Below are 16,681 nucleotides of genomic sequence, written 5' to 3' on the forward strand. Positions count from 1 at the left end.
TCATACTGTTTTATTATAGTTAAAGCAGCAAAGGGTTAATTTAAGGTAATATCTCATCTCTATAAAAAGACCTTTTCTCCCTTGGTAATATATGACTGTTTATACTCCAAGTTCATTTCTCCTGTCCTAAAGATATTTTATTGCCTGCTAAACTAAGTTTTCTCTAAATTGCTAGAGAAGAAAAGCCCCCCAAACTGCTTATTCCATCAAAACTGGCTCCTGTGTTTTATTGGCCAAAATGAAATCCACTAATCCAGGGCACCAAAGACGAGAGAAGGGTTCTTGATAAGATTTTTAAAAATCCTCTGGAGTCACTGTTGGTCATTACTTAACCTGTCAATCTTATGTAGTCAGTAGGATTCCCTCTACCCACTACGGGATTATTACATTGAGTTATATTGTTTGAGTTATTATCATATAAGCACTGAGAGGAAAGAGAATATGACCAGCTTGCTTCATATTGCATTTTAGAGTATTGCCAAGTGTAAAAAGATGCTTAAGTGCTGGTCATGATGACATGTGGTGAATTAACCCCTGCATCATTGCACAGTCGGCTGGCCGCAGGGTTACGCAGCTTCCTGACAGCCCTATTCCCCAGCAAGTATTGGAAGTTTCGGGAGTGGTACCTGATTCTGACAGCACTCTCAGGGATACAAGTCTGCTAAGGCTTTCTCCTCATGCTGTAACACAGAGCACAATTGGGTGACTTGGACCGATATGCTGGCTCTGCCTCTTTCTTGTCATGTGACCCTGTGCATAATTTAATTTTCCTGAATCTCACTTTTCTAATCAGTATAGTGAGAACAGGGCTTCTTTTCCTCTCTGCCTCACTAGCCTGTTATGTAGATTGAAATAAGAAAAACTGTAGGAAAATACTTTGAAGAATAGGTAAGTACGATAATAATACACTGGCATTGTTGAGGATTTTGAGTGGTATGTGGGCATGAGAGAGAGAGAGAAACAGGGAGACACATACACAGAGAGAGAGAGAGCACGTGAGAGCACACTGTGCGAATACAAGTAGAAGTAGCTGGTTTGGAGAATTTAGACTTATTATTTTGTTATAATTTTAATGCTTTCTCCTCACTTTATAGATTGGTGATTGGTCAGTAATTATGGTTAAATGTTTAGCATCTACTTTGAATACCTCCTGGGAAAACCACGAATAAGTTATCATTAGTCTACCACATACTTCCTGAACAAAAAAGGAACTCATTCAGCTCTGAGTATTTATCTAAGGCATGGAGAACTTGGTTTAACTCCCTAGATATCTGTAGTGTCATTAAGTTTATCCAAATATTTAATCTAGATTCTACATGCTTTCATTTAAGGCCATTCTGTCTGGCTCTCTCCTCATCAGTTAATCTATATAATAGTGCTCTCTGGCTCTATCCTTTCTATTCTATCCTTTCATATTTCTGGGGACAGTTATCACCCCAAATAATTTCATTTTATTTCTGAGCCAATTCTCTTTTCCTTGACTCAAAGACCATCATTTAGAAATATTTATCACTTTTAGTTGGTCTCTTGTGAAATCTGAAACACATTGTATCCACTCATTTAAGTTCAGGATCATGGGCCCTTGCTAGTCCTTGCTATATGAATCAAGGAAAAGCGTCCTTGTCCAAACTGCCTTGCCATTCTCCAATCACTGTGTGTACCTGTTAGGCTCATCTAAAAGAACACAAGTGAGCAGGGAGGAAAAAGCACCTTCAGGGGAGGAAGTGGCTCTTACCACAAAGACTTCACAGCAGATGCAAAGGCCACTGTTCTTGGTAAAGGCGTGAGTTATATCCAAGAGAGCAGGTCTTGTCATGGGTCCCCCTGTTAAGACAATGCACTGGGGCCTGGAAGTGGAGAAGAGAAGATGTGAGAACTGGCCATGGCAAGAAGCCTGTGAGCCCAGAACCACCCCAATGGAATGGGCTGGTACAGAAGGCTTGGCAAAATGGGACAACCGCTCTCCTATTTCTTGGGTTTCTCACTAGAAGTCTTGAATCATCATGACTTCCTGCGAATCTTGCCATCTTTGCATTCTTAGTTTAGTTAGTGACAGTAAAAATGTAAAGTAAGGAAAAGGTAGTCTTGGGTTCCCCCTGTCTTTTTCCTCTGGACAATACCCTATCCCAAATCCCCAATACAACCTGTCCTTTTCCAACCAGTATTTTCATGTTATTTTCCTTCACCCTCCTTTCAAAGCTTGTGGTTTGAGGTTCCATTCAAAATAAGATATAACTAATGAAGAACTTAGAGTGTAACTTCTCCTAAGGGAATTCAGTAAGCCACAAAGCCTTAAGCTGAATGGAGACAGCAACAATGATTAATGTGTGTGGGGATTTGGGGACATCTCTCTGAAATCATGTCACTGAGATCCCCTCTCTATCTGTTCATGGAAGGTGACAGCCAGCACTATGAGAGATTATAGCTGGGGGTGAGCATAGCTCAGAGTAGAAGAAAAGAAGCACTCATTCATAGGAGGTGCTGTTGTGAAAATGCGGCAGTTTTGTAAGACTGCCTATCTTAGAATATATCCATAAAGCGTGTAACTAGTGCATTGGTCTCCCGTAGAGGAAAGCTACTTCTAATGTGAAGTAACACCAGGATGCCTGAGAAGCCAGTTTTACCTGAAATTTTTCACATGGTCTTCCACTGTAGTTAGTTCCAGAGCATTGTCTAAAGCACTCACGTAGGAAAGAGCCTGTGTGGAGGAGCCCCAGTTCACATCTGTGGACGAAGGAGAAATCTGGCATAAAAGCACCCAGCTTCCCTCTGTATACTGTGAATATTTTTATAAGCCACCCCCTTCTATGATTTTCCTTGGCTATGTCAGCAGTGACGAACACCCAAGTAAGAGAAAACATAATGTAGTATTTCCTAGAAAGAGAAGTGTGTCCTTCTATGAACACTTTGTGAATTCTTATAAGTGAGACCTCTCTTTCCAGCTAAGGATCAGACTTTAGAGCTGCAGCCTAAGAAACCTTACTCGGTGGGATAGGCTGTGTTATAACCACATTGCAGGCAGATAGATTTGGGAAAATGGTCAGCCCCTGAATAAATTCAAGAGGTCTTCACAAATTCTTAAACTGAAAAGAAAAGAGGCATTTCTGCATACATAAGACAGTGTGCAGTAATCTTTATATTTGAATAATGAAACTGAATAGCTCGGGAATTCTTACTTCCAGGTGTCCATGAAGAGGGTCAATCTTTAGCAAGCATTTTAGTTTAATTTTTTTAGGACCTAATCTTCATAACAAGGGAGGTAAGCACTGCCATGTCCTGACTTAAATTAAAAAAATTAAATATTAGATGGATCCTCTAAATTTTATAAGAAGTCCCTGATGGGAATGTACAGATTCATCCCAGATGGCAGACAGAACCATCTCCGCAGTCTTGCTCAGAATAGCCAGGAAAATGATGAGATATAATTATCTGGAGATAAAGAAGATTAATATTGATTGTGTTGACTATGCACTGGGCATTTAGCATAGCTTAGGTTCTTTCATTCTTTTAAAAGCCCTATTAATCAACTGGATATTTATATGCAAAAAAAATCAGCCTTGAGCCATTCCTCACACTACAAAAATTAACTCAAAATGGATGAGACATAAATTAAAAATTTAAAGCATTAAAACTTTCAGAAGAAGTTTGTAACCTTGGATTAGGGAAAGATAGATTAGAAGCAAAAAGCCCAACCATAAAAGAAAAACATGATAAATTAGACTTCATAAGAATTAAGAATGTCTGCTCTTCAAAAAAAAACTGTAAGGAAAATGAAAAAACAAGTCACAGACCTGCAGAAAACATTTGCAAAACATGTACTGCTAAAGGATTTGCATCTAGAATATATAAAGAGGTCTTACCACTGAATAATAAGAAAACAAACAACTCAAAAAATGGGCAAAAGATTTAAACAGACACTTGACGAAAGTAGATATGTGGATGGCAAATAAGATGTTTGACATCATTAGTCATCGGGAAAATGCAGACCAAACCACACCGATTAGAATTTTTTTTAAAAAATCAACTGACAGTAATAAGTGCTACCAAGGATGCAGAGCAAATAGGACTTCCATTCACTGCTGTTAGGAATGGAAAATGATACTGCTACTTTGGAAAACAGTTTGGCAGTTTCTTATAAAGTTATGTGTACACTTATTATATAATCATAAATCCCACTCCTAGAGAAACGAAAACATATGTCCACATAAAGCCCTGTGTGTGAATGTTTATAGCAGTTTTAGATATAATCACCCCAAGCTGGAAACAACCCAAAGGTCCATCAAAGGTGAATACATTTTTTAAAAAATTGAGATATATTCATACAATGGAATACTACTCAACAACAAAAAGGAACAAAATACTTTTACCTGCAACAACATGGATGAATCTAAAAACCTCATGTTAAGTGAAAGAAAGCATACACAAAGGCTACACACTATTTTATATGGTTCTGCATAATACTCTGGAAAAGACAAAGCTATAGGAACAGAAATCAGAAAAGTTGTTGCTAGGGGCTAAGTTGGGGGGAAGAGATTGCGCAGAATCTTTCAGCAATGACGGAAATGTCCTCTATCTTGATTGTGGTGTTGGTTACAAGACTGGGTAAGTTTGTTACAACTTACAGACTGTACATCTAAAGGGGGTTAATATTACCATACATAAATTGTACCTGATGTTAAAAATGGATAAAGTGATAAAGAAAAGCAACAAAAGCACACCCTCCAAAGTAGTTACTAGCTTCTCTGTTTTACTTGTGGAGTAATGGTAAGGAGAGTGTGAGGATGGCTCAGGGCCTGTCTGGCCCCTGAGACTGGACCTCTGAGTACTGCACTCCTTAATCTCTAGCCTCTGCCAGCTTCAATCCATCCTTCTCACTGGTTCTAGAGGTAACATCCAAAGTTCATATCCAACTGAATGATCTATGGTAGCTTCTTGCTGCTCCATATTCTTTAGCACGACACTTAAGTTTGTGTATCTGGCCCAACCTACCCTTCCAGGCTCACCTTCAGGCCCCTTCTCCTCAGCACCCGAGGACTCCGTCGTGCTAAAGGCCTTGGAGCTTCCTAAATATGCCACACACTTGCATGCTTCCTAACTTCACTCACACTTTTTCTTCTGCCTAGAATAACCTCCCCTGGCTCTATCTGATTAACCCATCCTAGTCTCTTGCCTTTTTTTAAAAAAGTAGCTTATGTGTTCATTCAACAAATATTTATAAGTGCCTACTGAGTGCTTGACCCTGGGAACGAAAGCCATGAACCAGGGAAGTTTTCTTTTCTTTTCTTTTCTTTTATAAATTTATTTACTTTATTTATTTATTTTTTTGGCTATGTTGGGTCTTCGTTGCTGAGCGTGGGCTTTCTCTAGTTGTGGCGAGTGGGGGCTGCTGTTCGTTTCAGTGCGCAGGCTTCTCATTGTGGTGGCTTCTCTTGTTGCGGAGCACGGGCTCTAGGCGTGTGGGCTTCTGTAGTTGTGGCTCACGGGCTCAGTAGTTGTGGCTCGCAGGCTCAGTAGTTGTGGCTCGTGGGCTCTAGAGCGCAGGCTCAGTAGTTGTGGCACATGGGCTTAGTTGCTCCGCGGCATGTGGGATCTTCCCGGACCAGGGCTCGAACCCGTGTCACCTGCATTGGCAGGCAGATTCTTAACCGCTGTGCCACCGGGGAAGCCCAGGGAAGTTTTCTTGTACATCTCTACTCACAGTTAGTCATTTCTTCTCCTTTTCTGAGTAACTTGTTCATGTCACTCTCACGGCGCTTGCTATATTGTAGTATAGTTAATTGCTTATGTGTAAGACTGTGCTTCCTGAGGACAGGGACTATATCTTGTTTATCAGGACTTTAGAAGGTGATATAGTGGACAGCTTGTGGGGTTTGGTATCATACACACTCTAGTTAAAATATCAGCTCCATCCCATCCTGACGGTCACCTCAGCAAGTGGTCATCTCTTTGAACTCTAGTTTCTTCATTTGTAAAATGGGACTAATAGTACCTAATATACAGCACTATTGTGAGGATTAAATGAGTACATTTAAGGTGCTCAACGAGTTTAACTATTGTTATCATAGTACATTATATTATTAATATCCACCATACACATGGCACAACTAAACACATAGAAGCTGCCAAATAAACATCTGTTGAGTGAATGGATAGTTAGAGAGTTCTTAGGAAACCCCCTGCAATACAATCTTATCTTACCTGGCTTCTTGTAAGTCACATAGATATAGAGGAAGAACTCAATGACATAGGTGATGACAGCTGCCCACCAGTTGATGACAAACATGACTGCACAGCACAAAATAGCTCCAAAAAGAGATACCCACATGTTGTAAATACCGTATGCAGGTCTCCATCCTGAAATTTAAAAAAAAATCTATGTGCCCAAGAAAAACATCCACACTATCACCATCATACCACTGTGTATTATTAGACTGTAGGTAACATGGTTTCTTTCCTAGCATAAAAATCAGAACTTTTACGTCAAGTTCCTAACTCTATTATTTGTTTTCTGTGATCTTGGTCCCTGGCCTATGAAGGTGTAATTACACCAAATAAGAAAGCTGTGAAATGTAGAAAATGTGTCAATCATAGCCCCTCCGCACTTCCTGCATGCCAGGATGTCTTCCCAAACAACGAATCCCTAAGCATCTGATATCTATGCCATCAAGAGTTGAAAGGAGGCAGGAGAGATGGAAAGAGTGGGGAGTAGCTGGTGGGGGGGTGGGTGCTTGGGGGATGAACACCTTGGTGGCTCAAGAAAGAGAAGGTTAAGACAATAGGCTTATTGTTCCCATGGGGAAGGCAGAGCAGTCATCAAAAGTCAATCCACTGAAAAAAAAAAAGTCAATCCACTGACTTCGTGCTAGCTCTTCTTTTACTCTAAGAGTATCGTGCTTGCCCTTTCAGAAATAATAATCTATGGCAAAAGAGGGAGAAATTTTTCTGTAATGGCTTCTTAAACGTGATGCATTAATTTATCATGCCTTTTGCAAAGAAAATATTTCTCACCATTCATATATGCATGGGGGTTTCCGTGTTCTATTAGTTCCCTGAAATGAAAGAAGCTGGGAGACAGTATGGTCAGGATAAAGGAGCTCTGATTTGAACGGCACATTTGGTCTACGGGTAAAGCATATTTTAAATTTGGAGTTGCCAAAACACAACAGAACTTTCCGTCTTCAGGAGCAATTTCCAAAGTGGCCACAAGATGGAAATAGCACTTCAAGAACATCACTGGAAATGCCTTTATTTTTCTCAGTCTGACTCGTGTGTGTGTGTGTGTGTGTGTGTGTGTGTGTGTTTCTGTGCTTTCCTGTTTTTCCTCTTTTCCTCCTTCCTTTCCACTCTTACCCCTGCCAACCTCAGTTACTTCACTTTGTTTTTTAAAAATGAACACAACATGGTATGGCAGCACACATTTCTATGATCTGCTGTATTCCCTGACTAGAACCTTCTGTTCTCTATTTAAAACAAGGCAACAAAACAGAAACAAAAATTCTTCAGTTATCTTCTGGAGCCTAGTGGCCTTGAGTGGATGAGGCTCTCCTTCCATGTATATTTTGTCATTTGCAGCAGGTTTTCCAAAGGAGGTTTGAGTTCCTGGCAGACCCTAATAAAGTGAAGATGTGTTTATATCCTTGATAAAAGTCCTTGTAGTGAAGAACTTTCTGAGGGCTGATAAAGACAAGTCTCTATTCTGGTGGAAAGGCAGAAGAAAATTAGAATTTCTTCTAACTGGCCAGTGGAAGCAAAGAAGAGGTGAGGGGTGACAAAGATAGGGGAAGGTTCTTTGGTGTGAAATTTTGCACCACTTTAAACAACAGTGTGAGGAGTGTAGGGATGTCACCAGCTTCAATGTGAATTTGCACTGACTGCACTCAGCAGGCAATTATGGGAACTATCATCCTTCTCTTCTGCACCATGGGCAGGAAACAGATTGATAGTAAGGAAGTTGCAAATACATACATTCATTCCACTTCTGTGGTCACTTTCACCCTGGAAATAAATGGTGGTGTTTTTCTATTGCTGAAATAAATGTGGTTTCTCTTGCAATGAATAATTTATTGCTGCAGGAGAAAATTGACTTTATGGTTGGTCAAAAAGGCCATTGCTCAAATGATTCTTTTTCTATTTCAGAAGTCATCCCCCAACTTACCAAAATAAAGTGAATTACACCACCCACTAGGATATAAGGAAACATATAAACACAGATCAGGCACTTTTCACTGACTTATTTCATTTTATTGAGACAAACTGTTTGCTTAGATTTATTTTAGTTTTGAAAAGTCAACTTACCTGGAGATTTGGCATAAGAGGCATGAAAGCAGGAGAAATTAATAAGTGCGTATGAGGCCAGGAAAAAGTTGGAGATGATGGGAGCAATGGTATTCAGTTCCGCTGTGAACGAAGCAGAATTGAGTATGTACATATGAGTGATGAGACCAGGGGCTGAACAGCTGTTATAGCCTGGAAGCTTGACTTTATTTGGAAATTGAAAGCATAGCTAGCATCTATCAAAGTTTAAGAAGTTAGTGATTTTTCTTTGGGGCTGCACTCATTTACAAATATATTTTCAGCCAGGGTTTCTATAAAGTAAGAAACGAGAAAACTTACCAATCAAAAAATATAGACAATCAAGACCTCTACCTACAGAAGATTCGAGTGGGAGTGGATAGAGTATTTGGAGACCAGGCAGATGACAAACTCCCCTGTAGCTATTTCAGAGGTACCAAACATAGTGTTCTTTATCTGCTTTGTATACAATCAAAAGGTTCTGCAGGGTGACAGGTTAGTTAAATACCAGTGCACCAGAATCATCTAATTGGATACATCTCTGCATATACCCAGCTTGCTCTCTCTGACTTTCAGAATTTTTGTTAGTCATTTGTACTTTTCTACATCTCTAGAGAATTCTACCTCTCAAGGTTTGCCAAAAAAAGTTTTACCTCAGTATCTAAATGTCCAATATGGTTGAATCCTAGCTGGGTTGTTTACTATATGATATAAAAATAATTTAGAGACATTCTCATTTATCTGAAAATCAGACAGCTATCAACCTCAGTGATGCAAATGTAGGTGGCAGCTGGGTGTGAATCTAGAACACGGACGCCAGCAAGAAAGTAGGCAAAAATAGCTGCCACGAAGCTGGCGCCACGAAGCTAATCTACAGCGTTCTGAAAGAGTGACCTTTGAGAGTATTATTTAATTTATATGATTTTTAAAATATTGGGCTATTTGATCACTTAAATGCAGTCTAGGACAATAATTTGAAGTCTTAAAGTTTAAATTACACAATTGAAACATATCTACACATAATCACTTTTTTTACTTAATTTTTAAAAATGTAACAAACATAGATTTAAAAAAAATAAACATTAGAGTGATTATGTGTAGATATAGAGAGTCACTTCCTGAGTTTATGTGATGAGGAGGAGCCCCCACCGTTTGGCACCACTGCTGAATCTGGCTCTGCCTGTCTATGCATAGGTGCCATCATCCTTGCCTTTTGCTTCTTTTCCTCTAATATGCTCACCCACAGTCGTGGTACCCTAGGGAGGGGTGAGGAATGTGCAGGCTAACTATGATGCATGTGCCTCTCCAAGACTGTGTAGCTATTTCTATATTGCTTCGGGAGGAGGAGCCGAGATTATTGCTTAAGGAGAAAGAGCTGAGCTAAGTGGTTCTCAAACCTTAGTGGTCTGTGAATTTCAGGAACTTGTAAGAATCAGATTCCTTTATCACCAGAGATTCTAACCCTGGCCTTGGGCCTAACGAATCTGCACTTTAACAAACCCACAGGTGATTTTCATTCTGACACAGGTGGTCAACAGACCACATTTTGAGAGCAGACACTTCACCTCTCCTGCTGGCTGTCAGGAGATGTAAAGACAGGTGGCAGCTGGGGGACACTGTGGGATTAGACAATATTGGGTGGGTTGGAGGAAGGCTTCGGTTGCATTTGGTTGGATGGATTTCCCACATTCAGATTCAAAGAAGAGATTAAAGTCCAAAGCCCACCTCAAGTCCCCAAAGGTCCTCCACACACAGGATTTCTCATTTCCTTCTTAGACAGACTCCAGTATTCCCAAATGGGGTATTAAACATAAAACAGGTAATGCCTCGAGCTCAAAGGAAAACCCTATGAGTAATCAGAATTCTTTGGCTTTCAGTAAGAACAAGAAAACTACAAACCAATAAGAATGAACGCCATGGCTATAACAAAAGTGAGAAAGTATCCTCTCAGGGGCTCATTGTTTTTCCCATATCCCTTTGCAAAGAACTGCAGGGCTTTGTAGATGTTGTCCTTGCACAGAGCCTAATGGAAAAGAAGAGGAGAAATTCGTCATTTATATCTATGCACAGTCATTTTCCCTGGGTGATTCTAACAAGATTTAGGGAAAGACGAAGTGATACATAATATGAAGCACAAGTTAACACTGCAGTTTATCATTCTTTATATTATTTGAATTGATCTTGACTATGTGGCAGACATAGCATTGGAGCCAGGTGCAAACATTAAACTGCTTCAGAAAGTGATGGAAAATGATTGCCGGTGAGAATGGATATTTCAGCTTGATCCATGTTCAGTGGCAACAGAAGGAGGGAGAAGCACATGCTCTTGTGCCTTTGTCACCTGGAAAACTTTGGGTGCGCTGACGAGGGAGGCCAGGGCCGAGGAGAGTGTTGCAGAAAAGATGCCAGCAGTGATGAGGGGGCCAAACCCTGACACCATGCTCATGACCTTGAGGAGAGAGGTTCAAGTTAGGCGACTCAGCCAACAGAGAGTAAAACAAAAAAAATTTAAGCCAAAATTTTATGCACATGCTTCCCTTTCCACTTTCTGTGATTTGGAATCTCTTTAATGAGCTATTTGCTTCTAGGCATATATTTTTTCCCCTGCTTCATTCTCAAGTTCTTAATAATTGTTTTTTCCAAAATGGAAATGGCTTTGTTATTGTTTGTTCTTTTTCTTTTTTAAATAAAAATAATAAATGCTCACCACAATACATCCAGAAGATACTGTAAAGAATAAACAGGGAAATGATTTCAAGGATTTTGACAACATTTTCCCCCTCTGTCCTTTCTGGGCATCTGTTTCTTGGACAATGGGAAATTCTATTCAGCAGAAAGTGGTATTTTAATAAGGTTTGGGGAGGGACCCAGCTGTTTACCAATCTTTTTAAAGGCATTAGCCTTTCTTGTTCTTCCTGCACATAGAGGCTTTTCAAACCTTTGCTTTTTCTGTGCTCATTAAACATAATTTTAGATCTGAGACATGATGAGATTCTATCAATTTAAGTCATATTTTGGAATAATGACTTCAGCTGAGTTAATTTCTCTTTGTTGGTTGTTAAACTAGATGAATGAAGCCTTCACGATAAATTTGCTTCTCCCTCTGCTCACCAATCATTCAGACAAATTAATATGTTTTAAGTTCCACAGTTTCCCCAACTTCCCTTGTTCCTTCCCCCTCACTTACCTCCCCGCAACTGCCACTCACAGTTTCCCTCTTGGCCTTGTCCTCCACACACTCCAGGACCACAACAGAGGCTTCTCCTAAGCTGAAGCCCAGGCATGAAATGCATTCCTAGTGCTAGCTAATCAAAGTCTCTCCATCTCCCCACCAGGAAATCTTACACAATTGATTGGAAGATGCATAATGGCGGTGGTAATCTTTCCCTGGTGACGCAATTCATACCACTGCCTGTCCTCCCCCCACCACAGTGAGTGTAACCACATAATGCATGCCTGTATGACTCCCTTCCCTCCCACACGAATTGTTCCTTGCTGAGTTCCAATCAGTCAATAACCAATCTGTTGCGGAGTCAGAAGTTTCATTATACATGATGTTCTAAAAATGGAAGCAGTATCAATAAACATTATTATTTTCTGAGGTTCGAACCTGGAAATTGTTCATCAGCCCATACTGACATGGTTCATGTCGACATCTTGAGAAGTCGTAGCCTAACCCACAGGCTGCTGAACCATTGCAGTTCATCCCAGAAATGACGGTGTCATTCATGCTCCCGGTGGCATCTCGGACCACACAGGCCCCTGGGAAAACAACGAAGCCTTGTCATTTCTTTATATGAAGGGTTCTGCTCCCTTAAGGTTTTTCTTCTGAAAACACACTTAGTTTACTTTGACCTATCCTGTCTTCATTGTCAACACTTCCTCTGACTGGTACCTGGAAGTTCGCATCCTCTGAGGCCTGGGAGTGACCCCTATCTCTAAGAGGTTGCCGCTTCCACTGCCTTGGGTAGTTTAAGTCCTAGCTTTTTGCCCGCCTCTGGAAGACACTCGGGATTGAGACTCCCTTCCTTTCAGCAGTGCTTTGCACATAATATTGATTCAATTCAAATTTCTGGGTTAGTGCTACTGATTGGGAGTTTTTCAGATAGAAGAATTTATTTTCTCATCTGTGAGAGAACCAAGGGATGACATTACTGAATTCTAGTGATTAGGAGAACTGAGCTCTTATTTTCAACTAATGATTTTCCTTGCCTAACTTTTTTAAACCATTATAATTTTACTTATACAATTTTAATGGTTTAAATGATACAGAAAATACTTTGAGATAAAATATTAAGAGTTCCTAGGTAATAGTCATGGTCAAATAATATCCTATCAAATACTTATTTCAGTCTATCCTATTATTTTTATACATTTGGGTATTTCTGTTATTTTCCATTACAAACAATCCTATGAACATCTTTGCACATAAAATCTTTCTTCTGTAATTCGAAGAATTTCTCTAGGATAGATTCCCTAAAATGAGTTATGAACTTTTTAAAGATTCTTGATATATATTTTAATCACTGACTGTTATTATTAATTTTTCTAACTGTAATCTCTGCCATTATGTATTTGATAGGATTATTGAAAGGTATGAATATAGGTGTGAGATATATATATATATATATATATATATATATATATATATATATATATATATATATATATAAACTTTTCTGAACTCCCTGAAGGATAAATACTTTGCAAACTAAATGCCAGTCAATGAAACTGTTCATTTGGCTTTTCAGTCTCCAGGCAGGGTGAGTTCTCATTCCTTGCTAATTATTTTAAGAGACGTCCCAGCAACAGATACTAATGGGAACCCTCAATTATAGTCATGGAATTCCTGCTCTTTGAATCTGGGGAAGACTTAAAGCTTGTAGAATCTTTTAGTTGAAAGAGCCATTTAAAATAATCAGTGCAGGAATCCTTTTTATATAGCCCTGAGAAGTGGCCTGCCAGCCTCTGCTTAAGTACTTTAAAGTATGGATGTTGGTTACCAAGCAAAACGATCCATTTCAGATTTTACATTTTTGCATTGTTCATTTATGTTGAGCTGACTTTTTAAAATCATGTGTTTTAACTTCTGCATAGTAGAACTCCCCAAATTCCTATGAAGCCAAGCCATGAACCATTATTTGCTCTAATGACAGGCCAGGGACCCCATGACTATCCTTTTCTTTCTCTGGAAAAAGTATAGAAACACAGATTTTTCTACCCATAAGAAGCAATAAAGGAGAAGAATCTCTGAAGTCAGGTCTATTCCTTTACTCATTTCTTCCTCCTTACTTTGTGTGAGAAAGAAAAACCATTTGGGAAATTTAGGTGATTTCAATGTCATTAAAAAATGTTTCGATTTCCTAAAGCACTGGAATAAAATCTCTTTGCATGTAACTAAACTTGGAAATGTCACAACAATACAATTAACAACATTATCCAATTTCTTGAAATAAGAGACAGTGAGAGAAGAAAGAACCTAAGTTAATTGTTTTGTTTTTTTCTAAAGAATCCAACTCCAGATATATGTACTTTCTCAATTTCCTTTATAGTAAGCAGAGGACAATTAGGATATGCCCTTTTAAATGGCCATCTGGGCTTCCATAGTGGTCCAGCCTGGAGCTGTATTCCTGAGTGTGCACAGAAGAGTTTTCTTCTCTGAATGTTCCACATTCCTTCCTCTCCAATAATGGCATAAGCTTGAGGTGACCCCCAACCAGGAGGAGGTGTGGCTGCAGGCAGCACGTGGAACAGAAGTCAGCTTAAGAACGGCAGGCGTGACAGTCTCTAAGTCCATCCACCTCACTACAAATAACTCAATTTTGTTTCTTTTTATGGCTGAGTAATAAGACTGTCATACAGAGTGAAGTAAGTCAGAAAGAGAAAAACAAATACCGCATGCTAACACATATATATGGAATCTAAAAAAAAAGAAAAAGGTTCTGAAGAACCTAGGGGCAGGACAGGAGTAAAGATGAAGACGTAGAGAATGGACTTGAGGACACGGGGACGGGGAAGGGTAAGCTGGGAAGAAGTGAGAGAGTGGCATGGACATATGTACACTACCAAATGTAAAATAGATAGCTAGTGGGAAGCAGCCGCATAGCACAGGGAGATCAGCTCGGTGCTTTGTGACCACCTAGAGGGGTGGGATAGGGATAGGGAGGGTGGGAGGGAGACGCAAGAGGGAGGGGATATGGGGATATATGTATATGTATAGCTGATTTACTTTGTTATAAAGCAGAAACTAACACACCATTGTAAAGCAGTTATACTCCCATAAAAATGTTAAAAAAATAAAATAAAATAAAATAAATTTTAAAAAAAGAACAGCAGGCAAATCCACATATTTTATGCTCACTGAGCAATGTGGGGGCTGGCTGCCCACACCGCTGGCAGCTGGGTCTAGTCTGATTGCCTGCCAATTGGTGACAGTGGCATTTCCATATTAGGGACAGCAGTGCAAGGAGGAGACACAGTCATCAATTCTGTATCTTGTGTACTTTCCTAAGGCTTTTGTCACTGTTGTTTTGTTTTTTGGGCTTCTTTTCTCTTACTCTGTTCCTCACCTGCCTCCTAAAGGCAAGGGAGGAGGGTGCTGGAAATGGTGGCTTCCTTGGCAGTGGAAATATCACCTAGAGCAGCAAAATGGGATCCTTTCTGTGTTCGGGTAGAATGACAATCTGATTACCTCTACTCTATCCCTGACCCAGAGACACCTGTGTTACAGCTTAATTGCATTCAAACTCCTAGAGCATCCAAGAAGGGAATTAAAATTGTTACCTATTTAAAAAATTTCAACTTACGTTCCATGGAAAGCCCACTTGACATGAAAAACAACTGGACCCCTTGTAATTCTGGCATTCTGACACCAGAGACACACAACTTACCTACACAAATAGCAACTCCTATGTAGGCGACAGTGGTGATGAAGATGGCCAGCATGGTCCCTCTGGGGATAGCATCTTGGGGATCCTTTGAAAAAATAATGTGGAGGAATGAGGAGATAGAGTGGAATAAGAAACAGACATCACTTGGAGTTAGTTCTGTATTTTGAAAATTTTAGGCTACCCTTCCTGAGGCGAGGTCTAAAGAAAAAAATCAAGCAAATGGCAAAGTGGTGAGCTCCAGTTCTTTTTGGACAAAGACAGGGTGTTTAGAGAGAATAAAGAAATCTGTATAACTTTGTGCTGAACAGAAGAGATTTATAACTGTCCAGGAGGGAGTTTTTATAGAAAAGTAGACTAGTTAGTTCACCACTGCCTTCCCCTCCCCTTTATCTCCTGAGAATTTCATGCAGATGTATCAGACCTTAAAGTATTAGGGGGGACACACAAACATACCCGGCACATTGACGATATCTGTGTGTGTATTTGTTTTGTACTAAGCTTAGGCTTACTTTAAAAAAAATTACTTTTGACTGAGCAAAAAGATGATCTGCTAAATTCTCCAATCCCTCAAATCTCCCATTTGGAATCTAGTTCAGGAATAACTACAATGGGAGATATTGATTTCCATAAGCAGGCATAAAGAAAGAGGCAAATTTAAGCTTATACCAGAAAATGGGCTTTTCTCTTGCCCATAAATATATATAAATTCACTGAGCTGAGCTCACATCATATATAATATACCACTTTATATCCTATTTTGGGGGCTAAATCATATAATAATCAATTTCCAAGCAGCATAACTTCTAAATAATAGAATTCAACTTAACAGGGATTATTAAATAGAGATTTCAGTGCATTCATTGCTTATAAAAGACAGTGCTGGCATATAGTAGGAGTCAATAAATACCGAATTGAAGAAAGCACAACCTCAGTAGACATCAGTTCCCCCACCAGAGGACATGAGACTCATCGATACAAGTGAGCAATCAATGCAGTCAAAGTCTGAGTTTTGTGTTTTGTTAACTTAAATCTGCTGATCAAATCCATCAGAAAAATCAACTCATGGTGAATGCAGATGCAACCTGACAGCTGGAAATGTTAACTAAACCAAGCAAATCTGCCCCCACAGGGGAGTAAGCCAGCCCTATGGAGCCACTCTGTAATTACTCATTCCTTCCCATCCTTGTAGGAATATCTCCACACATGGTTTGTTCTGATACAGACATATCCAACCTCTTCATTCCAAACTACTGTCTCCAAAAGAGAATGTGGCATGTGTGTGTAACTGAGTAGCACATAGAAGGAAGAAGAAGGCAACCGTGGCTGAAAGCGACCCCACTCAATCTCATTCATGGTATGTTCAAATTTTATTTTATTGATTAAGGATTTCTTGGGATCTGAGTGAAATGTGAAGAATTGATATAAGTGGGAAGAAAGGAAGTATATATAAGGAAAAGAGGTATGAAGATGGACAGCAGTCTTATACCTAAAACACAAAA

The 16,681-nt window shown here is 39.6% G+C and overlaps 1 protein-coding gene and 1 long non-coding RNA gene across 7 annotated transcripts in view; one reads left to right on the forward strand and one right to left on the reverse strand.

The window, feature by feature from the left end:
• Positions 1-16,681, forward strand: part of LOC118890332 — an 86,003-nt gene that overhangs the window by 66,680 nt on the left and 2,642 nt on the right. Inside the window, exon 4 of the long non-coding RNA XR_005018725.1 lies at positions 16,372-16,536. This is a non-coding gene — a long non-coding RNA (uncharacterized LOC118890332). The remainder of the gene's footprint in view (positions 1-16,371; positions 16,537-16,681) is intronic.
• The window catches only part of SLC12A1 (solute carrier family 12 member 1), a 93,068-nt gene that overhangs the window by 39,579 nt on the left and 36,808 nt on the right, over positions 1-16,681 (reverse strand). For all 6 annotated transcript variants that reach the window (XM_036843038.1, XM_036843039.1, XM_036843037.1 and 3 more), the window contains 8 exons: positions 15,183-15,267; positions 11,903-12,054; positions 10,634-10,741; positions 10,192-10,315; positions 8,296-8,397; positions 6,199-6,354; positions 2,625-2,724; positions 1,736-1,847 (listed from right to left, as the gene is read on the reverse strand). In XM_036843038.1, coding sequence (XP_036698933.1) covers positions 1,736-1,847; positions 2,625-2,724; positions 6,199-6,354; positions 8,296-8,397; positions 10,192-10,315; positions 10,634-10,741; positions 11,903-12,054; positions 15,183-15,267 — 939 coding nt within the window. The remainder of the gene's footprint in view (positions 1-1,735; positions 1,848-2,624; positions 2,725-6,198; positions 6,355-8,295; positions 8,398-10,191; positions 10,316-10,633; positions 10,742-11,902; positions 12,055-15,182; positions 15,268-16,681) is intronic.

This window comes from Balaenoptera musculus, chromosome 2 (genome assembly GCF_009873245.2).
Source record: "Balaenoptera musculus isolate JJ_BM4_2016_0621 chromosome 2, mBalMus1.pri.v3, whole genome shotgun sequence".
Classification (NCBI taxonomy): Eukaryota; Metazoa; Chordata; class Mammalia; order Artiodactyla; family Balaenopteridae; genus Balaenoptera; species Balaenoptera musculus.